At 38.8% G+C, this 26693-nt stretch overlaps 4 protein-coding genes across 6 annotated transcripts in view; all 4 read left to right on the forward strand.

Moving 5' to 3' along the window:
* Nucleotides 1-2596: 2596 nt before the first annotated feature.
* Nucleotides 2597-3949, forward strand: pyurf (PIGY upstream reading frame). Its single transcript, XM_022746251.1, has 3 exons — nt 2597-2871; nt 3414-3587; nt 3858-3949. Exons 1-2 carry the CDS (start codon nt 2669-2671, stop codon nt 3556-3558), a joined length of 348 nt encoding a protein of 115 aa, XP_022601972.1. The 5' UTR covers nt 2597-2668; the 3' UTR covers nt 3559-3587; nt 3858-3949.
* Nucleotides 3764-4042, forward strand: pigy (phosphatidylinositol glycan anchor biosynthesis class Y). Its single transcript, XM_022746252.1, has one exon. It carries the CDS (start codon nt 3785-3787, stop codon nt 3995-3997), a length of 213 nt encoding a protein of 70 aa, XP_022601973.1. The 5' UTR covers nt 3764-3784; the 3' UTR covers nt 3998-4042.
* A 15478-nt stretch (nt 4043-19520) lies between these two features.
* pth (parathyroid hormone) lies at nt 19521-20039 on the forward strand. The gene is made up of 2 exons (XM_022746294.1): nt 19521-19603; nt 19766-20039. Exons 1-2 carry the CDS (start codon nt 19521-19523, stop codon nt 20010-20012), a joined length of 330 nt encoding a protein of 109 aa, XP_022602015.1. The 3' UTR covers nt 20013-20039.
* An 805-nt stretch (nt 20040-20844) lies between these two features.
* LOC111222486 (BTB/POZ domain-containing protein 10-like) overlaps nt 20845-26693 on the forward strand; it is a 32907-nt gene continuing 27058 nt past the window's right edge. For 2 of the 3 annotated variants that reach the window (XR_002665137.1, XM_022746235.1), the window contains exon 1: nt 20845-20994. The gene's annotated coding sequence lies outside the window, so the exon portion shown is untranslated. Of the gene's footprint in view, nt 20995-23444; nt 23529-26693 lie in introns of those variants that run through there. The other variant, XM_022746236.1, reaches the window with a different exon arrangement.

Below are 26693 nucleotides of genomic sequence, written 5' to 3' on the forward strand. Positions count from 1 at the left end.
TCCCCTGCCCAGAAAGCTTAGAACTTATTAGTATTGTAACAACCCTGGCAGGGATGCACTAACTTCTCTGCCAAGTCTGAGCCACCCATTGGTTAGGAGGACTGTGTTGTGACTCGGACTATGAGTACAGTTTTTTTTTTTTTTTTTTTTTTAATATTTTTGAGATATGAGTCAGGGCACTGTGGCCAATGGCTTGAAACCTGGACTGTCCTTGGTTACTCTACTGACGTCAATCCATCAGACCGAAGCGGTGATTCACACAGTCATCCCTCGGTCAGCGTGACACTGTGTGCTACAGAGACCTAATTTCCATTTCAATTATTGGCCTAACACAGAATCCCTAGAGGTTATCGTTCAGAACAGGAGACTCGTGGACAGAAGATGCAAGAACTGAAGTCCTGAATTTACCTCCAGACTAGCTGCAGTTTGACTAGCTTCATTAACTCAGTACTATCTCTCATTGTGTGCTTCTTTCACTGGCCTTTCTGGACAATAAAATAAAATTCAATCTGCATTAACTGATTTTTTGCTGTAAACAAGTTGTAAACACAACTCTGTCATGACATTACTTTTTTGATATAGCATATTTCTTTGCTATCAGTGGCTTATTTACACATTTAGTAGATACAGAGAAACATTATAGTTCATTTGGAATAACGTTAGATTCCACCCTCCTTTTAGCTCTGTTGTTGTCTCCACCAACTCTGGAGAAACATATGAGTCTTTAGGCTATCGCTGCAAATCTGAGATTTTAATCGGAAAGATTTTTTACCAACACCAGCACCTGCCTGCCACCGAAAAAAATGCTGATATGAGGTGAGAGTGTCAGGGGCTTCAGAAACTGATGCACCTGGAGCGGCATCACTGTCAGGTGGATCGACCAGACACCTGTCAGTGCCACCTCTCCAATTATTTTCTTGAATTCTTAGGTCTACTTGCGAGACTGCCACCTCCTCCTGTTTGCCTCCAGCGCCAACATTTTGTTAAACTTTATGTAACTGCAATGTTGACTTGTATGCAGTGCACTGTTCTGCCCTCCATGGCCAGTTTTCGTTTCTGCCATTAAGTATATTGGCCTCGACTCATGTCTTCTGACAACCTCGTTTTACCCACTAAGGTCTCGCCCGAGGGAAATGGTGCTTACTAAAAGTCACTAAAACAGGAATATTAAATAACCAACAATATTATATTGTTTCTAAAACAAAAAAATGTGCTTATCTATCCAAGACTGGATATTTTTACAGTTTGTTATTACAAATATCACTGTGATTTTGAAAGAAGTTTTCTTAACACAAACGTTTGTGTATCTCTTTGGCTCACTGTATGAAAAATGACTCAATAATGGTTATCTAGTCTAAGCTTTCCTGGCACAGTGTTCCCTCCTAATATTCCTTTCTTCACCACTGTGAAACTTCATCAGCACTTCAAGAGCAGTGCTGTGTTAAATTAGATCAGAGCGTCGGGACTCTCAGTGGCCGGTTTTGTTTTGTACAGATGTTCCACAGAATCATAGCCAGACTGTATATAAGAATGCATCAGACAGCTCTGTTTTGCCTACAGTGGGCTTAAGTCCAACTAGTGTGTTAATCATGTGACGTTGGTGTGCAGCCAATAATGGTGTTTTTCAGGCCCTAGTGTGATGTTTACTGTTGCACCGACTGCAAGTCAATATTGTTTCTGAATGGATTTTCTCTGCTTTATTTTCAAGATGTTTTACTTCAGTTTCTACTACATCAACTATCAGCCAATCACTCAATCATGTGTGCTACAATGCATCCCATTTTGGTTTGAACACAGCTACAGTGTTATACTGATGTATTCGAGCCCTGGCAGCTAGGGAAAAAAAAGGAAAAGAAAACTATATTAGCAGATCTTGTACTGAGCAGTGGGATATATTACAGCTAGAAGCATTTTTAAAACATTGATTCCCTGCCAAGAAAGTCTCAGAGCAATATCTTCAGCCATATGGATGGAGGAATGCATTCTGCTGGAGCTGGCACCGGGCTCTCTAACAATATTTAATATAGATGTATAGACACAACCTGCTGGGAAATCATGCTCAAGACAACTATTGGGCTTAAATGGAACTACAGTTCAAACAGTGACTTGTGAACTTCACAAATCTCTATTAGTTTCTATTAGATATGGTAAGTGTGATTTTATATTCTGGGGAAAATTGAGCACAATACTGTAGGATATTACTCACTTAAAAGGTAAAATGTGTTTATGAAAGCAACGTATTGAAGTAATGCAGTGTCTGTTGTGGTTTAGCTTAATGTAATTCATGTGGTTTTAGTGCCTTTTCTTCCATGATTTCATATTCTGGTCATATATCACACACGTAAATTAGATTAAACTGGACAGTGCAACACTACCACCTCATGGAAAATGTGGAAATTGTAGAAACACCAATTGATATTTATGATTATAATGACAATTATATATCATGTGTTATATATAATATCTTAAAATCATCTATGAGATACGCGATTAAAACGGTCTCAAATACTTTTTTTTTTTTTTTTGATAGAGGGTCGCCAAAGAAATCAATAAGCGGAACCAATGACAACCGTTTTCAGTTGACAGGAAGCGGTCTCCTAATTCGGTTACACTGACTTAGGTTCTTCCGTTAGAGGAGCTTTTTGGCGTCTTTTCAAGTAGTTTGGTCATGTTTCGGAATGTTTCGGGTAAACTGGTGACAGAAACTGTTCGTGTTCACCGCTATGTGAAACATGCACCTTTGATACGGAGGGTAACACCCTCGTCTGTGTCTGTCAGGAGCTTTACGGATGTGAAGGACGAAGCGCAGCCGCCGTTTGACGCCTCCCTGCTCGATTTCCTCGTATGTCCGCTGTCTAAGAAGCCACTGAGGTAAGACGGACACATGCAACAGATTAGCTAGCTACATGTGAAATTATAGGAAATGCAACAACTGATGTTGTATTACCCGGTGAGATGTTGACTTCCTGGAGACAGACAGTTTCCTCAATTACAACTATCAAAATATTCACAGATGTGTCTAAACTCTGCGGTCACAATTTTAGGTTTTAAATATGTCAACCTATCTGAACGGGATTGCCACTTTGGTTAACAGTTACCAAAATGTTTTCTATCTAAATATTATTGAGTGACTATTTTGCCATCAAAAACAGTATTGCTGTAACAATATGGTTGAACTGTGTCACAGAATATGGTGTAACACTTGTTATGGTTAAATGGGACACCATTTATTCTTACTGGGTGGTAGCTGCAGCATTCAGATGTTAACTGACTTCAATTTCTTTTCCTTTCCCTCACCTTTCATGTGATAAACATTGCATACTAAAGACAATGTGTTTATTTTGAAGACATCTAAGGGTTTTTTTTTAGAACAGTGCATCACAGAAAAATCATGTTGCTCTTGTCCCTCACAGATACGAGGCTAAGACCAATGAGCTGATCAACGAGGAACTTGGCATCGCCTACCCCATCTCAGACGGCATCCCCAACATGATCCCTCAGGAAGCCAGACTCATTCAGAAAGACGCCGACAGCTCGACCACACCAACGCAAGAATAGAAGCACCATCACAAACAAAACCAACCCAAGTAAAGCAGACTCATTGTTGGACTGAATAAGTCAGTACTTCTGTCACACTGTAACTGGAACCCGCTCAGCTTAAATACCATTTTGTGTTGTTGCACAGTGAGAACTTATACTGCATCCTAGCTACCTGCTTAAAAGTACATATAATACATCACATTACTAATCCAACAGTACGCTGTATCCGAACCCATCTGCAAGTATGTTTTCCCTGTCTATGATGGTGGGGCTGGTCCCAATAGTGTCCCTCTTTGGTTTGTTCTACTCTGCTGCAGTGGACGAGAACTTCCCCCAAGGCTGCACCAGCAGCAACAGTCTGTGTTTCTACAGTCTGCTTCTGCCGGTCACCATCCCCGTCTATGTCTTCTTCCACCTCTGGAGCTGGATGGGGATCAAGCTCTTCAGACACAACTAGGCTGTCTTAGCTCTATTCTATTAAATCAAAATATCTCAAACACCATTTAAGCATCTACTGGTGATGTATATTGCATTTCTAACACGTTTTTAGTACTTGGTAAATAAAAGGTGAACAGTGAATGGTTTAGCATTACATCAGCATATTACAACCAGCTAGAATGAAGGTTAATAGTAGGAACTGTTGTTGCTTTCTCCACAAACACAAGATCAAAATAAGGAATAAATAACAAAATAAGACACATTGCTGGACATGAGGCAGAATAAAACAAGTTTGGCTGAAGGAAAGTGAATGCAACACACAAATCTTCACACAAATCTTTTTAACAGTTGGCAAATTCCTGTGTATAATAACTAGCAAAAATATAAATAAAGATGTTTTTCTTTCTTTGGAATAATGGTAATCGTCTTGCTTAAAAGACAGATCGACTGTTGACAAGTTTTGTAAATGTCAATGTACGAGTAAATCCTGAACATGTAGTTGGTACAGCCAGATGCTCCAAGTCATCTTGTGACAATTATGAACTTAAGCGTAGTTCATATTATTTGAGGTAACATGGAAGCTTAACTTATTAAGCTTAATCTTATTTGCGTAGGTCGTGGCAAATTATATAAACCCTAGGCACTGCTATGGAGGGGAAATGAATAAAGATGATGGTGCATAACAGTGTTAAAACTCAAAGACAGTATATCACAGATTGTACAGCAAGTAAAACACTGTTCCTGTACAATAAATAAACTTTAATTGATAACAGATAATTTACAGAACAGACAAAGGACAAAGCTCCAAGCTACAATTTGATGTGCAGATCGAACAACTGCCACTGAAAGTGATGTTTAAATGGAACTTGCACAGAAACCTGTGAGTACTCAAAACCCTATACCAACATTAAAGAAGCATCTAAATTGAAAATATAGGCAATTTACAAACACTGAAAGATGTCATCTATATAATAAAATGTTAATTATTTCCAAGAAGTACATTTTGGAATTAAATTTCCATGTACACTCAGTTGGCAGTTTATTATCCAAAAATGAGGAAGTCTAACAACAGTACTGCAATAAATCCTCCTTTGTGACGGTTATAATGTTCAGTTTGTGTTGAAACTGTTTTAGAGGGGGTGTTGGTTAAAATGTGATCATTTTGGAGGACACATAACATCTCTCTAGAACAGTTTCATCACAAACTGAACATAATAACCTTCACGGAGGAGGATTTATCGCAGGACTGTTGTATTAGACTGCAATATAGTAATAGTTCAGTGTACCTAATAAACTGCCAACTGAGTGTATATCATAGAGGGATTGAACTCCCTGACAGTGTGAATCTCAAAACTTTTCCTCAAAGACGACTTTCAGAGTGAGTAAGAGCTTCAAGAGCTGAATTTTGTTCACCTGCTAACCTGTGTGCGGCGCTCTTCAACCAAGACGGCTCTAACAATGTATTCCTGCTACACACACCTCGAATTGTGTCTTGAGTCTTCAACGAGGAAGAGTGCGGCAACCACACACTGCTGACCGCTCAGTGTTTCCAAACCTTGCTCATGACCTCAGTGGCTCTTCCTGCTTTTCATCTCTCTGCCCTGAGCAAGTTTCATCAGTGGAGACTCGGGTCTGAGGGACTGTCCCTCTCCTTTTGTTTTGAAAAAGAAGGATTCGTTGAGTCTCGTCTGGACCGCTCGGACCTGAAGTCAAACAAAAAGTCATTTTATTACTGAACAGTATCTTCAGTTACCTTTTTTTGCAAATTATACTAATTAACACAAAGGCCTCTTTGTTATCGCTTCGCAGGCACAACAGTTTCAAGGATAAGGGAACAGATCAATTAATCCATCTTTTAATTCACTCTTCCTCCCTGGTTCTCAGCCCCAAGCCCACTGGTTCTTACTGAAGATATGAATCTTTAAAATTGGTTCACATACAGTATATATAGTTATATATTTTAAAAGGTTTTTAATTTTTAGGCTTCAAAGTTTTAGTAAATGTTATTCCAAGAGGAGTAACGCAGGCGTCAGCAATTAGGGTAAAAGTTACTCAAAGACTAAGACTGTACAGTGGGGTCCAAAAATCTGAGACCACTTTCCCAATGGTCTCAGACTTTTCGCACTGTGTGTGTAATGTGTTGCGCTACGATACTACATAGAATAAATGAGGAGCAATAGTGGCCTGCTTCATTTATAGAGTTGTTGCCATAGAAATCTTTTTTCATCAACACCCCATGTCTGTCACCTATTTGTGTTAGAAACGCTAATCGTTGATTATAATTTATTTAATTAGATTTACATGAGCTTTGTATTTATATTGTTGCTAACAGCACATTTGGAAAGGATCATGTAAATGTTCTGATGCAAACTATAAAAAGGGAAACTTCAACTTTTGCCATGGGGCTAAATATTTTTGTTGCAGGGATGGATTTGACCGCTGTTTGCTTTCTACTGAAATAATAAATCTGTTGGAGATTATTTTCAGTGGCAGAGTAATACACATTTAGTACAATAGCTAGTGTTTACTGAACAGCAGCAGGACGTTGTATGTGAGATTGACTCAAAATAAACTACAGTGCCCATGTCCTTTTGTGATGAAAGAACATATGCAGTGCGGCTCACTAATGCGTTTTTAATAGTTATGGTCAAGAATGGAGCTCTGGCACAGAGGAATAAGATATATAAGGTTTCACACACACAGACAATACATGTTCATAGGATCAACTCATTTGTTGAAATTAGGAAAAATATAAAATATTGCAAGCCTTACGCTTAACACAGGAAACACAGGTCATTTATTAGGTGTCTTTTGAGGTATTGGATGTGTTTTTCCTCTGTAAGTCTAAGAAAAAATGATGAAACAGGTGTGAATGTTGAAGATTGTGCAAGATTGGTGGCTGTATGAACCAGTGTAACTGTAGGGAACTGTGGGTATAGGATCACGTGGTCTCACCTGGGTCAGGTCTGGCTTTCCGGTGCAACACGGGAGCTCGCTGTCTTCACTGGAGTTTGCAGACTTAGCCTCAGACTCTGACTGGGGGCTTGGAGTTGGAGTTTTGCCTTTACCCTGTGCACTGACGGACCCCTGCTGTCGACCAGAAGGCTCCTTCTTTACCTCGACATCCTTTATCTCTGAAGAACGAGATGGACGCATGCTTGGGTCTTTGTGACCATTACCTTTTGTCTTTTCTGGCAGTGATGATGGTTTCTGGTCATTGCGCTTTTCTTCATTCACTGCATTCACATTCACTGAAGGGAGGTCTTTTCTTGCCCTCCGTGGCAGACTGAGGTCCAAAGGTTTCAAGCTCTCAGAACATATAGTCACTACACGTTTTTGGCAGAAGTTGAGATAGGAGGAGAGTTCAGTGGTGAAGAAGTTTTCCGTCTGTGTGGAGATGCTTGCTTTTGTAATGAGTGGAAGCAGGGAAAGCCCACCTGAGTTTTGAAGATGTGAAGGAGACTGTTGGCTTGAAGAAAAGTAGTATTTATCTGATTTTGTAACATACAGGGAGGGGTTTACCACAACTGGTTCATCCAGGTAAGGATTCACTACACTTGGTTTTACATGTACGAGGCTGGACGCTTTTTTCTCTTCAATTAGGTTTGTGTTTAAGTCCTTCTGTTTCTGAAAGGACAAAGTTTTCTTCTTGGGAATTTGCTGTGCTAAGTGCAGCCCCTTTTCTTCTTCTTCTTCTTCTTCTTCTTCTTCTATGAGGACTACCTGTACTGTCTTCGGCCTCTGCAGGTGTTCCTTTGCCTTTTTGGGATACTGATAAAAATGAGACTGCTGTAGATGTATGTTTGATCCTTCATGTTGTTCTACCTGAACCCCAGATGAGTGCAGCCGCCTGTCTCGTTGTGTGACTGGTGTAGGAGATGTAATAAAAGCTTTGTCGCTGGCCTCACCACTTGAAGATTCGGAGGGCGACACCCTGAACTTCTTCTGCGTGATAAACAGGTCCTGGCTGTTTATATCATCAGCGGTGCATTGAGAGTCATTATCATGTGGTTGACTTGTCACGGTGACCTGTGAACAACTCTCAACGTCTCTCACAGCTTCCTCCTCTGAGAAGATGTTCTCTTTGGGTGATGAAGAGACAAATTTAGGACGTTTGACATGGATGTAGCCTGGTGATAAATCCCACGCCACTTTCTTTTTTCTTTTGGTTCTTTTTGAGTCTTGAGTCTGGTCATCAGGCTTTATTTTTTCAGTGCTGCAAGGATGTGACGATTCAGGTTTTGATTTTGCAAAAGGGCCAGATGCACCTGAGTAACCCTGTGTGAAAACAAAATTGTGATCTAACTCTACTGATGATTTGTTTTTCTTTACTTTCTTCTTTTCTTTCCGTCCCTGCATTGCTTCTGTGAATTTGGATTTTTTCTTTTTCTTTTTCTTCTGGATGCCCTCATCTGTTTTCTTAGTGATGTTGTTTTTGTGTTTTACACATGCTTTGTCCTTTCGGGAGTTCTTCTTTCTTTTTCTCTTCCCAGGTGAAATCAAAGACTCCCAAACGAAGTCTCTCTCCTGACAGTCACTCATGAGTCTGTGCAAAAGAAAAAGGGATATTAATCCGACACTTGTATAAATGAGTACATTAACTTTATTAAAAGAAAAGCCAAAACGAGTTATGGTTAGGCTATCTCTTAATGCAATTTCTGTTACTAATTAAATGTTATTACAGTAAACATGCACATAGGTCATCAATAAGCTCTGCACCAAGAGGAAATGCTATCACGACACTATGGGTGTCATGTTTTTGCATTTTCAGCCTTTGCATTTCTGCAAAATTAAGTTTTAAGCAGAACTACTTTGCTTGAACATTTTTATGGTTTAATATCAAACCCGGACACTAGGCGGGAAGACATGATGAATGTGTACTGCCTCTGCAAAAATAAACTCAATGAAATAAATTCGCTGCAGATGGCATAATCTATTTGCATAAGATCCTTAACAACTCTACCTGGTTTTAAATATTTTTTTACTGAATATCTATGATAAAACATTGCGTTTACAGAGCTCTCTGGGACATTATGAATTACAGCTCATTCATCCATAAATGAGCAGGCCAATACCCGCTTTCTACAGGCAATAGCAACCTAGATCTGACATGTACTCCGGGTATCTGGGTAGTTATATAGTGCTATAGTTTTCTTGGTCAAAGTTAACTTCAGACATTTGTGGTGTTTTTTTTTTTATCACACTTTCGCGCCACTTTGCTAACAAAGTAAACTGATCTCATTTTGATTTAGGAGACATGAATGAGATTGTCTGCAACAATGTAACGGTATCAAGTTAAAGAGGTGATACCACTTGAGGAAATTACAGCATAGAATTGCAATAAATAAATTACATTTTTATCCACTGCCTTTTCCAGTTTTTATTATTTATTTTTTTTACATTTTGTCTAATTCATATTTTAGTTGAAAACTGGTGCTAGTCGCAATAACGAAAAAACGCTTAACGTTAGCATAACTTTCTGTCACTTTGAGCGTCTCATGTTTTCACGGCTCAAAAGGTTATACTTTACACCAAAAAGTTATTTCGACCCATGTACAGGCTGTAATATAAAATGTCATTGAGCAAAAACTTAATAATTTATTACCTCAAGGTAGCTTCAGCTCGAGCGGACAAACTCAACAGCAAAGAGACCGCATCTGCCGCCGAGAATTCGTGTTGCGTTCAGGGGAATCCGGTGAAAACGGCTTTACGAGGAGGAGTCAAGGAGCTTTAAAACTACAGGGCTACTACTGAAGAATAAAACACAAATTTAAATGCTACATACAAGAGAAATTATAGAAAATATACACTAGTTCATCAATGTAAAGTGGATATCACGTTTTAACAGTTGACACGACTAATGTATATTATGGCAAAAGAAAGATGAGGAATATCTCATCAATATATCATATCTCAATAAAAAAAACGTAAAATCGTCAGTTTTAAACCAAAGGCCGCAAATGCAACGTACTGCTAATTCAAACATCCTAAGTAAAACTCAGTGTATTCGTTTTTTACTCATAGTATGTCCAAGAGAAAAGACATTACCGATACATCTAGTTGTCTTGTAAATGCTTCTCCAAGTTGGGTCTCTGAGTCTCATAGTTGTATTTGAATTTTTGATGGGTTTGTTTGCAATTACAGTATCGATGACATGTGAAGACAGCATCGAATCTCAGTGTTGATTAATGTTGTCTTTCGGAGTGGTAATGGTTTTTGCCTTGATAAGATATGTGGCTTTGGAGCGTCTGTGTCTGGCTGAATGGTTCAAAAATGAGTAATTCACAATTTTACCACTAGATGTCGCAATATACTATCTACTATTCATCCTTACAAATAAACTAGTCAACACTCAAGGTGGTAATGAGTGTGACATCCATGGTGTGAATAAAAAGTAATAGCATTTATGGATTTAAAAGGGGATTACATTGAGGAATCAAAGTAACCCATGGGCACCTGAATGTACAAAGATTAAAGGAACTTCCCCGCCAGTAAATAAAAACACAGAATGAAAAGAGGAGCTAATAAAAAGGTTTGATTGTTTTTCAATAGTTCATCCATCATCAGTCTGTTCACCTATGTAATCTCTCTTTTGCTCAGTCAATTCTGTGCTTCACTATGAACATCCCCCCTTTTCACACCACAGTTCATTCTCTCATTGTGTCTCAGTTAAAAACTAATCTCCTGTATAGAAAGGGTCAAAGGGTGACCCAGAGTTGTCTGGGAAACCTTTCAGGCAACAGAGTAGACAGTTTTTTTTTGACTATTTTTTTTTAACAATTTCCTCTTCAGTTTTGTACAGCAAATTAATCTATTGCTTCGCTGCTTATACAGTTACTCAAGGACACATTTGAAATGTCTTTTTCTATTGTCTTCCAGAAAAATCCAAAACATGACTGCAGTAAAGGTGGAAAAAGTAACTGTACAATAATGACTTATGACAAATCATGTTGACCTTATCTGAATTCAAATTTATTATTGTAGATGTTTTCAGAGTCTATAACTAAAACCTGATTTTATGCCCCCTGCATGGCAGACGGGGACTTATTCAAAAATCATTTTAGTTTTAGGTCATGTAACAACAACTAAAACACTTCCATGACAACTGTGTTACTACATCTGCTGGGGAAGGCCATAAGATGTGGTTGAAAGTTCTGTCAACACCAAAAAAGAGGTCTGACATTTCTTTTGTCAGACTGCTATTTAAAGAATGAGCCTTCAGGCACTGTTGTTTTTTTCCTGAAAGTTATTTCCCTTTTTAATTGAGTTATGTCCTTGTTCTATGTAGTAATGAATCTACAGGAGAGTTTTTCCAGACATTTTGTTATTTTTAGGATTATTATGAAGGCCTGTGGGAGGAAATGCACCGCAGCAAGATTGCAGGATTTCCATTTTAGAGTCTGGCTGGCAATTTTTTGACCCATTTCTGTCCCACCACACCATTAATTTGACAAAATCCTCCATCCTGCGTCTGTGTCTGTACCATGTGCTGTAGCGCAAGACCATCCTTTACCCTTGTTAGTTTGAAGAGTAGTTTTTTTATAGATAATCAGATGGGTCGTTAAGATGTGCAATTAACTGTAGGGATTAGCTATCTTAAATACCAGCTTTATTAATATATTCTAATGTCCTAAAAAAAAAAGGCAGTTTGTGTAAGAAAATTTTATAGTTCATAAGAAATACATGTAGTTTTGTTGTAGGTGTCACTGTTATTAATATTCATTTTAAAATCATTAGTTTTCCAATAGAGTAAAAGCATATCTTAACCACACCAAATCACATGACTTGCACTAGAATAAAATGCTAAGATAGCAGCTACTGAGTCCCACTAAGCTTGTTTCCTTTAGATTGGTTTTTATTGTCGAAACTCAAAGACCAAGATGTCAGTTCAACAAAATGGATATTTTTCATTACCAGGAAACAGGGAGGGAAAAATCAATAAATAAATTTAGTTTTACCCTAAGCTAAGGCTGACCAAGGCAATCACACCAGCTTGATTGAACTCCGGTGCTTTAGCTGTCTAGTTTTCTGTCTTAGTTGAACAAAGGGTGCAGCAATACAAAGCCAAAATGTAGCTACTACAAAAAGAGTATCTCTCTTTTGTTGTTACTGCAAATTTTAAAAAGCTGTTTTCCAGTCATGACATGTAACTAAGAGAATTTACTTCTGTAAATTAAGTACTGTACCTAAGTATTATCTTTTCATGCGATTTCATACTTGTATTCTACTACATTTCAGAGGGGGAATACAATACTTTTTACTCCACTCCACTTATTTGACAGCTGTATTTACTAGTTTCTGTATTTTATAAATTAAGACTGTAAAGTCCAAGTACAAATATGATTCTTATGGAAATTCATTCACTCTATGTAGGACAGATTTCTTTAACGTTGAATTACATGATGTCACTTGCACATATGTACCATCCTCATCTGTTTCCCTCTTCTTTTGACACTTAATTCAACTCATCTTTTTTTAGTTCAACTTAAGTATTTTGGTTTACGCTCACTGCTCTCATCCTCCCATTTTCAGTCACAGCAGGCAGCCTTAAAAAAAAAAAAAAAAACTCTAATAAATCATGAAACTTGAAATGAAACATGAAATTTTTTCTTTTATTTTTGGTCTGACTGAGAGTTTAAGGAGGTTATGAGTAAGACTTTTGCTGTCCCACGGCACTAAATGACCATAATGCATCTGTGGGGGTTGAGAGTGCTATTAACACATACTGTATGACTCAGAACTATTTTGCCACAGGCTGAGATTTCCAGCTTTTCAACTCACAGACAAGCCTGCACTCTTTTGAAAAAAAAAAAAAAAACTGGCTCCACACTAACAAACAGCAACAACATGGACCCTAAAACGCCTCTAATAGTTGTTATTTTTAATGGTTTTGCAGTGGGCTAGAATGCTGACCAAAAGTACCAGCACGTCTCCATGAAAATCTTCCTGTTTGAAGACCTGCGTGGATATTAGGCCTATTTTATTTCTCAAAACCATCATCGTGTTGGAGGAGTAATCAGATCCTTATAAACCTTCAGCTTAATGTCCTCATTGTGCTCATAGATTACTCCCGTTGAGGGCTTGTTATTTTCATCTGTGGGGAAGTTTTCTGTTGCCATGGCGATCACAAAAAGCTACTGTGGGCAATAAAACCACGGAACCTTTGCTTCCCTCCATATTTCTCACTTTCACACTTGAGATGACAACCCACATCTTATGTGACCATAAGTCTGCCTGTGTCAGACATGAATCCTGCAGGGAGGAGGCAGCTGAGATGGAGTTCAGATTTCCATTAGGTTCGTAGACATAACAAACAGGCAGACATGCATATGCAGCAGCTACACATAGTTAATTAGATTGTGTGAATTAAGCTTAACGGAGGCCACAGTGATAAATCCATGTGATGCAACAGTAGCAAAGTTAGGAACTTAGTAATGTTCGCTACACAGAAACATCAATCCAAACATTAGCTATTATATATTACTGGTCATCAAAGCAAAACCCATTAATGTATTTAATTGTTTGTTTTGTTTTTTAGGTATTTTTGATAAAAAAATGTATCAAGATATTTAAATTTTGACCTGATTATAAAAAGTTAGGCGATATGGTTCCTCCCGTAGGAAACATGAACATCTGAACACCTGCTGGTGATTTCAATGAATTGGGGTCATGGGATCATCAATCAACCCCAATTATGATTCATCCTCTGGGGACCATAAATGTCGGTAGACATTTTTATGGCAATCCATCCGGTAGTTGTTGTGATATCTCAAAGTGGTAGACCAACACTGAACATTGCAATCCCTGGAGCCATGCTGCAAAAATTGGCTAAAAACACTGGGTCCAAATAATATTCTATACACAACCCTAACTACACATAACATCTTTGGTCAGTACCAGTACCTTCTTGCCTGCGCCTTTAAGGTGGATTCATCTAATTTTTCACTAATATTCACACCGTATTCTGCTCTTATGAGTTTTAGGACAGGGTTTAAAGGTTTCAGATTCATAGTGTCTGTTGGTCACGGCTGACATAAACTCAACAATTGGAAAGCAAAATTTGTGTTGGATTTGCTCTGCTTCAATTGTTCTGATTGATGAAAGCTTGGACAAACTGACAACAACACTTAAATGTTAGGGATACAAAAACATAGGTCGAAGTGGGCAGACTGATGACTCTTTTGTTGTTCGGTTTGGCCCTTTGCTCATCCCCATTCAGAGAGCAGAACACAGCAAGCTGAACATAATCACAGAGGCAGGTGGTTTACACATTTTAGGCTCATGGCAGAGTTATTGCTTGAAAAAAATCTGTTAAATTGGTGGAATGTGCAAAATGCCGGATCAGAGCAATCAACCCAGCTAAATGAAGGGATTTCAGGCTGTGGTAATGGCCTGGTGTGATGGTGTCTGTTGGCAGTAAAATGATGCTGCATTGCCTTAGGGAGGCAGGACAAGTCAGTTCTGGGAAAAGGGGGTCAGGCGGGGGTAATGAACTGCCTGTAATGCACATGAGCTCACTCAGGAGTTGACTTTTCTCCCTGCGTAGTAAATCCTGTCAATCACATTGAGCTGGAAGGCATTACAACTCATTCTTAAGTATGTTGTGAGAGATTTTTCTGAACTGTGAGAATAATGTGAGAAATGTAATCCTTTTATATTGAATGGCATACTAATACCAGATTGGTAGGTTGCTGACCACCACATCTAACACTTTGTTCCCATCTCTTTTCATCAAAAACAGCCAGTCTCAAAAACTTTTGATGCAGAGTTTTTCAACTATATTTAAAGCTGCACTTATCTTTATAATAAATCACTATAATGTGAAAAAAGTTGCATATTTTGATGAAACTACAGAGAATTATCACCCAACTCTACAGTTCTCCTCAGCTCTATGTGTCATCTTTTATTTTATTCTTTGGTTTTCATCAGTCTTGTTTCTGGAACGGCTAACAGCTAGCAGCTAGCAAAACCATAGGCAATTTCTCAGGACAGAGACATGACTGTAAATGAATGCTAATGCTAATATATATAAATAGGCAATTACATGCCAACATGATCACCATAACAACTCTGTAAGGTTATAATATACACTGTGTTTTCAGCTTGCTCCGCTGGAACCATAATTATAAGTATTTCAATTTTTATGATTTCTTCATTTTTAAATGTCCAATTATAACCTCTGTTTTTTTTTAGATCCAACCAAATTCTTTAAATTATAATTTTTCTTTCTATAAATCCACTTTTTAATGACAACCTATATCTGTATTGAACAGTGCTCTTGTTTTCTCCACACTCTCTTTTGAGTGACTTGAGACGCGAAGCATCTGTGTGATGTTATTTATCTTCGCTGTCACCCGTCTGAGGACATGCCGTCACCCTCTATAAAAGTCAAAGCCTACTCTGAAATAGCAGCACCCCACTCCTTATTTACTCCCCTGTAACTATTCTTAAGTCTTGTGGACCAGCTTGGCTTACTGATGCACCTGACTTGAATAGCAGTGAATGCTAGCAATGCCCAGCATGTTAGCAATTCCTTTGTTAATGGCTTCCTTTAGCACAGTGGATCTAGGTATAAAGAGGAGTCTGTTACAGATTATTTCGTCTAGTATCTGGATCCGTTTTACTGTCGGATGTTGTTGTTTGTGGGACTGATGACTTTAACTTGAAGTGTCTCGCCTTGTTGTATTCCCACGCACCTTGTTGCTTTCGCATGCCATAGGTAACACGCTACACATTGAGGCAGCATGAGGTAATGAGGACGACAAGGTTAAGGATCCTAAGCTAAGGTCAGAGGTCGACATTTTCAGCGGGTGTCATCTAAACAGGCCGTGGCCACCGTAGTCCGTAATAGTATAACGGGAAAGCGAGTGGAGGTCAATGTCTCTGAAGAGCCCCAACGATCCCTGTAAATCTTGTAAAGCTGGTATGTAAACAACTTTAATCACCATTTGAGCCATTTGTTTATGTATTAACAGGTGCAATGGCTGACATCTGAGAGTCAATCAGTACTGGTGTTTGATCACTAGCTGTTTCTAACACTGAGTCTTCATTCACATCTGCTAATTGCTTGGATATCACAAGTAAAACCTAAAGAACTCTTGAGCTTTTAAAAATGTATTTAGCTGAAATGAAAGATACACTTCCATAAATTTACATCTCCTCTCATCCTTCGCCTAGGTGAAAATAAAAGTGGGGTAACGTCATATACTGCCTTCTCTACTGGTGCCATCATGCTCTTTTTTTCCTCATGGGAGTAGAAGGAGGAGCTCTAAGCAACGATGATCAATACCTTTAGACCTGTTGGAGGTGATCACCATGCCACAGTTCACACTGGATCTTTAAAACTTTTATATTCTGTAATTTGCTCAGAAAAAAACAACACATCTACTTTCCTGGTGGTTTTTTTTTTATCATAAGATACATCACTGCAGTACAAAGTCTCCTTTGATCTTCTGATCTTGAATCAGTTTCACCACAGATTATGGGGGCTTGGTATGAACACAACCTTTGTGTCATGACATTGCCATTCCCAGTTCTTGCTGAATTTGGAGAATTCATACCCTCTTGGTTACCTAACGTGTAGTGTGTGTGTGTGTGTGTGTGTGTGTGTGTGTGTGTGTGTGTGTGTGTGAGACCATAAGAAGTAGTAGGTTACTTCTCTCCAGTATATGCTATATGGTCCTGTGGACTGATCACCCTTGAGACACCTGTGGTGGAAAGCTGAGCGGGGAGATGCCTGAATGACAGACAGAGAGGCAGCGTGGAGGGTGCTCGGACTTAAAATTTAACAAATAGTTAAGGATGAGAAGCCTGAAAGCTAAAAGATGACTTATAAACAAAAAATATATACATAATATATACAGTCACATGTTTCAGCATGGAAAAACATTTTCTCAATGTTTTGACAGCTTTGGTTCATGCTGTACAAAATTTTGAATAGAATATTGAATATTACATTTGAATTGAATGTGCTCCAGTTCACACAAAAACATTTCCACTTTCCATTATCAAACCAGGCAGCTATCTTGGTTTGTATTTATCCACTTTTTAAGATACTCATCCTCAAGAACTCTTTCATCACTCACCCCCATATAACAGAGGTTAATGGAATTTCATTTGTGTTGCTCTAAACTGCATGACATTGGAAAAGCTCAATAACAAGTGTTGCAGCTGACATCCTGAGACACAGATGTTGAGTTTTTAAAGCAAAAATCTTAAGAACTGACCAATGAAAACCAAAATTATTTGCACGTCTACGTCCCACCAGAGGACAGAAGTTATATTTTCTCTGATCTGGGAGAATGGACTCTTTAACCACCGTCCTTGTTCTGTGCAAAAATATAGTTACATATGAGGCTTCAGCAATAAGTGTATCAGCTAGATCTTCTCGTTTTACAGTATTTTTGGCACACAATTTTCATTTTGTGTTTTCCCTTAATGTGTTTCCTTACTGAACTATGAAAAAAAAGACTCAGGGCTGTGGAGTTTGTCCCCCATCACTTACATTAGGTGCACACTGGGAAGGAATCTTAGACTGGTATGAACAGGAGAAATGATTACAGCAATCACAAACAGTTTCAACAAACATGACACTGAATTGTATTAAAACAGACTTCAAAATTGTGAACTTATCCTTTAACAAATCAAGAAAATATATCCGAATAGGTTATGATTCTCCAGATAATCACAGATTCTCAAGTTAACACACACGCATGCACACACATCAGTCATGACCAGGACAGTGACGGCAACAGCATCTCCCACTGACACACCTCCTGAACTCCCACTCTCTCTTTGATTCAGGATGTTTTCTCTGACGTCAGTTCGCTGCAAAAGCTCTTTTTTGGGAGGCAGACTCATTAAAACAATGTTAATTCTTGAGTAAGGTGCCTATGTAACCAGGGAGACTCTCTAATGGTCAATGAGCGTCATAAATCCATCTAAATGTTGGCACTATTGTTGTGAGACGGGCTGGAAGTCGGACAAAAAAGGTCACATTAGATGTGGACTAATGGATCTGGCCAGTCCATGGAAACATGGAAAAAATAAAAGAGAGGCATGCAAAATTGAAAATGTGGAGGGAAGTTCTGTGCTAAAAATAAAGTGCTTGGGGAAAAAAGTGCAGTTTAGGGCTGGGAAACAGTTTTTTTAATATATATATATATATAACCCTTTCAGTAAAAGAGCAGTATGTGAAATAGAAACATTGTAATGACACATAGAAATATAATGTATGACATGTATGTCCCTCTCAAGAGTGATGTTGCCATATATGTCACATAAGGGGATATATTATTATCACATATACGTATACATCCTCTGGATATATGAAGACATAAGTTTATAACATATATTAAATACCCATAGTGCTTCATATAATTTGTATATGTAGGCTACATATATTAAAAATATCTATGATTCATTTTTATGTGGTATATTGTGAGCCTACATGTTGACAGTATATATTCAATAATATATGTACATTTATTAAAACAACATACTTAAAAAATGTTTCTGCTTATATATGGTTCTCTTATTAATTTCTTATTAATATTAATTCTTATCTTTCCATTCTGGGAAATTGGTCTCAGACTTTTAGACCCCACTATATATGATATCAACATATACTGACAGGCATTGGGAAGGATATATATTCATAGTCAATAAATTATGTTGTTCCAATTTTTTATAGGTTTCATATATAATTTTTAAAGACCCTATGTTTTTATTTTACATATACATATATGACATATATTATATTACATGTATAGGTGAATACAGACATTCCTAAGGTTTGAATCCTGGTGCATGTGTGTGTTTGTGCATGTAAGGTGGGCGTGAGGATAGTTGGGTTCAACATGCAATACCATTCATTACCAGCCATAGTGGTCCAACCAATGAGTAGCCCACTGAGTACTCGTGTAATAATGCAGTAATGACCACTGAGCACTCATGGGTCGAAATGTCAACATGTTGACGGGCGTCGCGGCTGGTGTGACCTCATCGCAAGATGGTCTCCTCTAGTTTGGTGTGGCATGACAGCGGTGAAAGCCTGAAGCTCACAGGAGGTGTTGCCATTCCTGTGCTCGCCCCCTCCAGGAGCTTGGAGGTGTGACATCAGCAGCAATAATGAAGGCGGCTCATCAATGGCTGGGCCCAGGGGCTATAAAAGGAAGTCGGGGAGTCCGGTGGTTATCGTAACTGATGGGGGCTGACCACCAAACGACACTGACTTCAGTTTATAGTCCTACCACTTACGAAACTTTTACTTTTATCAGACTGAGAAGCCACCAGCAGAGGTATGTTCAGTATGGTCTGTCTTTAGATATGGAGGATGGAAATTTCAACTTCAACAACAAGTTTTGGCTATTTCTTCATTGAGTTTCGTTAGATTGTGCATCAGTTTTTAGGCTGATTTGTGATATACTACAAATTGAATTGATTTTTGTCATGTGCAATAACCTTCTCACTTATATTAAAATTTAGTTATTTAAATTATTTCCCTTTTTTCATATTTATTCTAACAGGTCATCAAGGTCAACATGCGGAATAGGGACTATAAATTCGTATTCATGTCACTCTGCATTTTACACCTCTCCACTCTCTGTGAAGGACGTCCCATGAGGTAATTTCACCTCCTATCTCCTCTTTCAGATCAATTAAGATCACCTAAACTACAAGGTCATTACCTCATTCATATCTTTAATTAACGCTCCTTCTTATCATCGCAGCCTGTTTTTGCACAGGTAATTAATGTAGCCTATATATCTCATAATCCTGAGTACAGAAAGAGGACGGTGAGTGAGGTCCAGCTCATGCACAACGTCGGGGAGCACAAGCAGGTGCAGGAGCGCCAGGAGTGGCTGCAGATGAGGCTCCGGGACATCCACACCGCCGCGGCCCGGGGCAGCAGCAGGGAGGTGGGCCGGACGAGGAGGAGGCTGCGTCCCGAAGATCTACCGGACTTGACACCAGAGGAGATTCAGTACGCTTTGGACTTCTTGGAAAAGCTCCTCAAGTCAAAGCAGTCATGAGTTTAGTTGATTATGTTTGACTTGCAGCAACATTTACAACATTCTTTTTTTTTTACAGAATTTCAGGCTACTTACTATTTTTCTACCTAATTTGAAACGTTTCTGGATGTCTGAACGCGTCCTTATTTTATTAGACTGCACTTTTATTTTATTTATTGAGCATTTTCACATTATTTATTGCATTTTATGAACTTGATATTTATGAACCTGAGAAGAGAAGAGAAACTGTGCCCTGACGAGGCAAAGCTTCCCTGTTGTGAATGCACTTTTGTTTGACAGGTGGTGTTGTAAACCACTCCCATAGCTACTTAGTCCACTTCGACAAACTGAAGGAGATAAAGAGTTGGACCAACATTGTTGTTTATGATTTTACAATGCTCTCATTAATGGGCAGACATTTAAATCAGTTTCATCTGGTTTAAATAGGTTATTTGAATTTTGTCTGTATGATTACATTGCAGACCTACTCGCAATGCTAATTATTTTAACTTGGATTTTGACCGTGAAACGTCCAAAGGGATATTTAAGGTTAGGCTGTAAACTGCTAAATTACAGATATAAACTGTAGCCTGTATTTTTATATTAGGCCTATGTATATGAAATATGGCATTTTATTTTTATAGGCCTAATTATGCTAGGCGTGTGTAATATGAATGAATAAAAAATTAATTAATGAATTGCTTGCAGGGTTGTTGTTTTCATTGGTTATTTATGCCTTCAGAAACAAACAGATAGCCATGTGTGGGCGTGCGTGCGTGCATGCACGCGGGGGAGGTCCCCTTGGAATGTGCTATTGTATCGCGATATCTTTCACGTGATCTCCGCTATCTCAGACCAAAACAAAAAAGAACCTACAGACAAATGCAGTTCATGTAAGCTAGGAGTTTCTACGAAAACTCTTGTCCTTTGGTCTTCGGTTGATTTCACAGCGGTCTGTTTCAGCAACCGGACAAAACGTCACATCGGAATGTAACGCAAGGAGGTAACGTTGTTTTAAACTCTGGTTCATACAGCCAGCTAGCTGACGTTAGCCGACTAACTGCTGGCGATGTGTTTAGCTTAGCGGTTAAAGCTAAATAAACAGGCTGACCAAAAAGTCCAAAATCCTCTTAGCCGCTCTAAAGTCTTTGTAAAGCAATATGTCAAGTGACTTTTCGCTTTTTACATCGTTGGTAAGTTCATACACAGTCACATTTTAAAAGCGAGAACAGCAGCATTGGATCTTATTCGGTAACTGAATAGTATCAGAATTCAAAATTGATGTTGATTGACAGAATAAAAGTGTCAGAATATTTATTTCAGTGCTCTCTGTTCATCAACGGTAAAACGTGTAGGTTGAAAGGGTAGCAGCAGTCATTATTGCGAGACCAACTGTTACTTATCTCCAGCTAATGTAGTCATAGTTGGTGTAGCATGAGGGTGTGGAAGTCTGTAGAGGACTATATTAAGAAGCTATTGTAAACCTGAAAATGTAATTTTACAATAGGATATGTACATTTATTTGAGTATAAATTAAAATGCAACAATCCAATTAGCATTTTCATGTTCATATACTCACATGGGTGTTCTATGACCCTATCAAAAGATCATTTTAGAAATGAAAATAGAAAAACTTTTTGACATTTGATTTTACAAGTTCTAACGTTCTCTATGGTGGACAATATTAAAATGTTAACTCAGTTTTGAAAATTAAAATGCTGTGCAACTACAATTGAGTCAAGTATATCTTGCAGCTTGACTATTAGTACAGCTTAAATTAATGAAAACATTTTACCCAAAATCTCCAAATACCACACTTATTTGCCTCCAGACGTGGTGTTTTACTTTCAAATCATGGTAACATTTACAGTTATTATAATGGTTTTTGTAATCGCCAATATGCCAGCAATTTTCACTGTGATAGTTTATATATGAATGGATAGATGGATGGATGTTTGATGTGTAACTTTAATTTAGTACCAAAATTCACCAGATTCATTCAGAAGGTGGGTTGAAATCATTGCAAATGAATCAATCTGGATTTCGTTTGATAATACACTGTCATATTATAGAAAAACCCCCTACAGTCCTTGTTGTCCAGTGGTAAGATGATAAAAAATAATCCCAAAGTAACCTATTGATCATTCCATGTGGATCATGTAATGTTCAAGGATTTAGGAGTTGGAAAAAAAAGGCTGATCTTCCTATGGATGGTGAAACTGAATACACTTGATATTAACAAGTGAGGTTATTGCGTCCGTCTGCTAGGAACTTTTAATGTACCCTAAGTCATTACAGAATGTAGTCTCATCAGTTTATGACAGCATGATATATTCAGCTATATGCCTTAGCCTGGTAGACTGAACTTACTATATTATATCTTGTAGGAGTCCCCTGGTGTCACAAAGGTGAAATTGCCTTTACAGCCCCTCTTGCAGGTCACAGTTCAGAATCAACCAGAGCCCCTAAAAGTGATAGATGATACAATTTTCCTTATGACTAAGTTATGTTATAATATGACATGTTGATGGCTTGTTAAATTTTGCACTTGCTGTGCTGATGTTGAAGGAGCAGAAGAGATGAGGGGGAACGTTTGATAAGTCAGTGATATTTCGTTAGGCCTGTGTTTCTACATCGACTTTTAATGCGTCTTTGATTAGTAGATATAGCGCTCAGCATGTTTTAATCTCCTGCATCCAGCTAAAGCAGGCTTGTGGAACAAATTTTCCTGTATAATAGTCTGCTTGATGCTGCCTTCAAATGACGTAGATATTGCAATAACTGGGCCAGTGTGGTCCTATGTGAAAAAACACATGTAATGATACTACTGGAAAAAGGGGGATTTCTGTGCAATATTTGGTTGTGCACGGATACACACACTGAAAAATCGAACAATCAATACATAAATATGAATCCAATACGATGTACCCTATGGCGTCTAGTCAGACTAACCATTGTTTGTTTCAGTGTGTTGAGAATATTTAAAAAGGTTCCTTCAATTAGTGGAAAACGACGTTTTAGTAGAGAACGGTGATTCCTACATTATTCATTATTTCCATAACATGTGACATTTGGGAGTCCTGGTTTAAATGACAGTAAGTGGACGATGTACGTAGATGTTATTATTAACGACCAGCCACCATTAAAATACAAGTGCACTCAGAAGAGAACTCAGAAGTGGGAGCTTACGAGGAGCAAGTGAAGGCAGCATCGCTCTGATTCAGTCAAGCACGCGGCCATTCACAGTTTAAGGTCCCTCCGGTGACTCTGAATGACTAGCCGGTGCGCGCCTCCCTCGCCTTGTAGTCACATTTAAAGCTTTGGGTTGAAGCGGTGGATTTTTTTTCCAGCAGCGGCTTAAAGTCCGGGGTTGAGTTGCGTGAAACGATGCTGATGAAGTTGGAAAGTAATGAGCGAGGATGCTGAAGCTGCCGGCAAGCCCGCTTTGTTCGGAGGAGCGCAAGGCTTTTGTGCCGCCGTCATCCCGCAGCTCATCCCCTGCTGCTTTGTCTTCACTTGGCCCTCTGACACCGACCGGTAGGTGCACGTCCGCTTTCAAAGCACCGAGGCTTTAGCTCTGTCATTGTGTTACATTTACACACTTTTAATGTACGCCTCTTGGTATGATTTACTGTAATGTAAGGAATAAGAATAGTGCCCCAGAAAGAAAATCACAGACTCTATTATTCATGCTGGGACTCAGTCAGACTCTCTGGTACTGAACAGAGTGATCTTGTGAAATCAAATCATGATCTTTTATCAGAAATTACCAAAATATTCTCAAATTATATTTTCTTCTGATTTATATAATTTCTTTGGAGTAAGGAGGCTATTCATAGTACTGTTATAAAGGAGTATTTCCCTACTTATATGTGGCATATATCTAAATATCCTACACAGAGCCACTTCCCAGCCTTTGCCCATCTGTGTGTGTTGGTGTCAGCAGCCCCTAAATAATAGATGGGACCCTCACCCCTTGGGGCTCTCACCTCATGCTTTTAATAGACTGCCTAGACGCCTTGAATCTTTATTGTGCCTTAGATGGGCTGTAGAACTTCTCTTGTATTTAACACATTAAACCTCCGTCCAGAGCTTCTGTAAGCACTATAGGCCATTGACCTATTCAGCAAAGGAAAAGGGAAATTGAGGTATCAGGAGGGTGGCACCCAGTAACAGGAAATTGGACAAGTGAAATGTTAGCCCCCTCTAGTTTCTCTCTGGCTGCGTGAAATCTTCGCTGCTGTAGCTTTGCATTGCCATGTGAAAGATGAGAGGAGCTGCCTGCTGTGAGTGAAATATTGCCTCCTCAGCTCCTTTGTTCTTTCTACCCTGCAGCTCTGGCCACTGGCTGCCTGCCTGTTTGGCTGGAAGACCCGCTTTTGTTTTTATGATCCCATTAATGCCAAACATAAAAATATTAATATCCCATTAGACATAAAACATGCATTTGTGCTGCGTCGGACACTAGTGTCAATACACACAGCACAAAATATCAGTCATTTCTTGCTAGGTCACTTCAGTGTGGCGGTTTGAAGAAGGAGACCTAATTGTTCATGACAGTATTCTCATCAGTATAATGTTTAACCTTTGTATAATGAATAATAGACCTGAATAATGGTCTTTGCCTTTTTATGAATAGTCTTGAATTCTGTTTTTCACACTTTGACTGATAAGTAGTGTCTGTAATATCGCCTGAGGGAGGTCTTCCTCTGTCCATGTCAGTCAGTTCACCTGAACACACTGAACCAGAGGGAGAGGTGTGTGTGTGTGTGTGTGTGTGTGTGTGTGTGTGTATGCGCATCTTTGTGTGCACATTTCTTCCTTTCCTCAGCTGCTGTGGTGACCCTTGTCTTGTGTTCAAGGACATTGCCAGACTGTGCAGCTATATTGTTGTAAACAGAAAAAGGGTCTTGGTTTACTCTGTGATTTCTGCAATGTTAATCTTTTGTAAAGAATTTGAAATTTAAAAGTTAACTAGCACCCTATGCAATGGTTTTTCTTTACATTTTTAATTTTGGCATTATTAAACCCTATATTTAAATCTTTAGTGTCCATGTAGGATTGTGTACGTGGTTGAGTCTCTGGCATCGCAAGACTGATGGGGCACCATCAAACAAAAATGAATCTGTGACCTTGACTGGGTGTAGTGCAGCTGTTAGTGGGAATTAAAGGTGATGTGCAGTCGTCACACTGCATCGTTTATCGTTTTTTTGTCATCAGTTCACTGGCCTTGCTACAGCTTGGTCCCTTCTGTCTGGGGCTGCCCACCCAGACATTTCACCAATTAGCCCCTCAATCAGTCCGTTAGTTGGCCGGCCGGCCAGTCCTCACATCAGCAGCTGCCCGGCCATCCAGCACGCTGACATGTCAGTCAGTATCCAGGGAGGCATCTCTCATTACCAGCGTCTGGAGCTCTGCCAGAACATACATTGTCTATTAACTGGACATGGTGCATGGAAACAAAAATATTAAGTAATTCATTAACAAACAGCACACCCTGCACCTGATTTGTTTTATTTTTCATAATAAGAGTATATAACAACCACATGCAAAACCTGCCTCAACGAGCCAGGTCATGGCTTTATGTGTTAGTGGTTTATTTATGTGTTTCCAGTTGTGTGCTGTGCGGAGTAGGAGGCAGTACTCTGGCCCTTTTTATACGTCACTAACTCCATTTTTATAAAATAATAAAAATAAGTCCATCTCTCTCGGTCCCTCCGCCCCTACCTGCTCCCATTTTCCATCTCACTGATGCCATAGCCTACAGTAGAGAGTCATCATCATATTTCATAGCAGCCCCTCTCAAGAGAGCAAGGCTCTCTTCATTAGTGAGACCTGGAAGTGTTTTGGCCTTACAAGCTCAACGCTATTGATCAGATGGGCGGCTGCACTGTCACAGTGGAAGTGAAATGGATGCATTCATCAACAAAACTGCAGGAATGTAATCTATCATAACAGAATAATAATGCAATTAGAAATAGTTCGCTACCATTCTTTTTCTTTAAGATTAGTTGAGAAAATAATCATCAGATTCATTATCACTGAAAATAATTGTTTCAGCCCAACTATAAATGTCCAAATGGGACATTAAAACACAGACCTATAAATACTTCTATTGCACTCCCTCCCATCTTAATCTATTCTTGTGTCTAGATCTTTATATATTTACCATTGCATTTATTTTGAAAGTCCATTCATAAGTGTAATATATGGCTGTCGAACACAGTAGGATTACATACAATGCTTATCGACTTATGTATTATATAATTCCAACTTTTTAGGCAATATTTTACTATGTACAAAAAAATGAAGACCTAAAAACCACACTGTCAAAAGAATCAAACTCATTGACATGTTCATTAATGCATGCATGAGTATGTGTTTGTGTGTTAAAATCCTCTCTGAAATGGAGGGCAGATATTGTAACAGCTCTCTTAGGGCTGCTTGTCTGTCTCTGGAAAAACACTCTGAGAACCACTCGAGGAAGCATCGCTCGCTCGGAGGCAAGGTTGATGGGGTTGTTACCTATCAGTCAAAAATCTCTGAGAAAACAGCCTGCAAAGCAAGTAAACAGCTGAGGCCATTTCTGTTTGTTGTACTTTACCTAAGTGAGTTCAGCTCGCTCTGATTGTTTCACTTGGATACACTCTCTAATGGATACTCGAGGTGGCGTGTTTCTGTAGCTGCAAGCTGACGTTGGTG

The sequence above is a fragment of the Seriola dumerili genome, unplaced genomic scaffold, assembly GCF_002260705.1.
Source record: "Seriola dumerili isolate Sdu_G_001 unplaced genomic scaffold, Sdu_1.0 BDQW01000097.1, whole genome shotgun sequence".
Taxonomy (NCBI): Eukaryota; Metazoa; Chordata; class Actinopteri; order Carangiformes; family Carangidae; genus Seriola; species Seriola dumerili.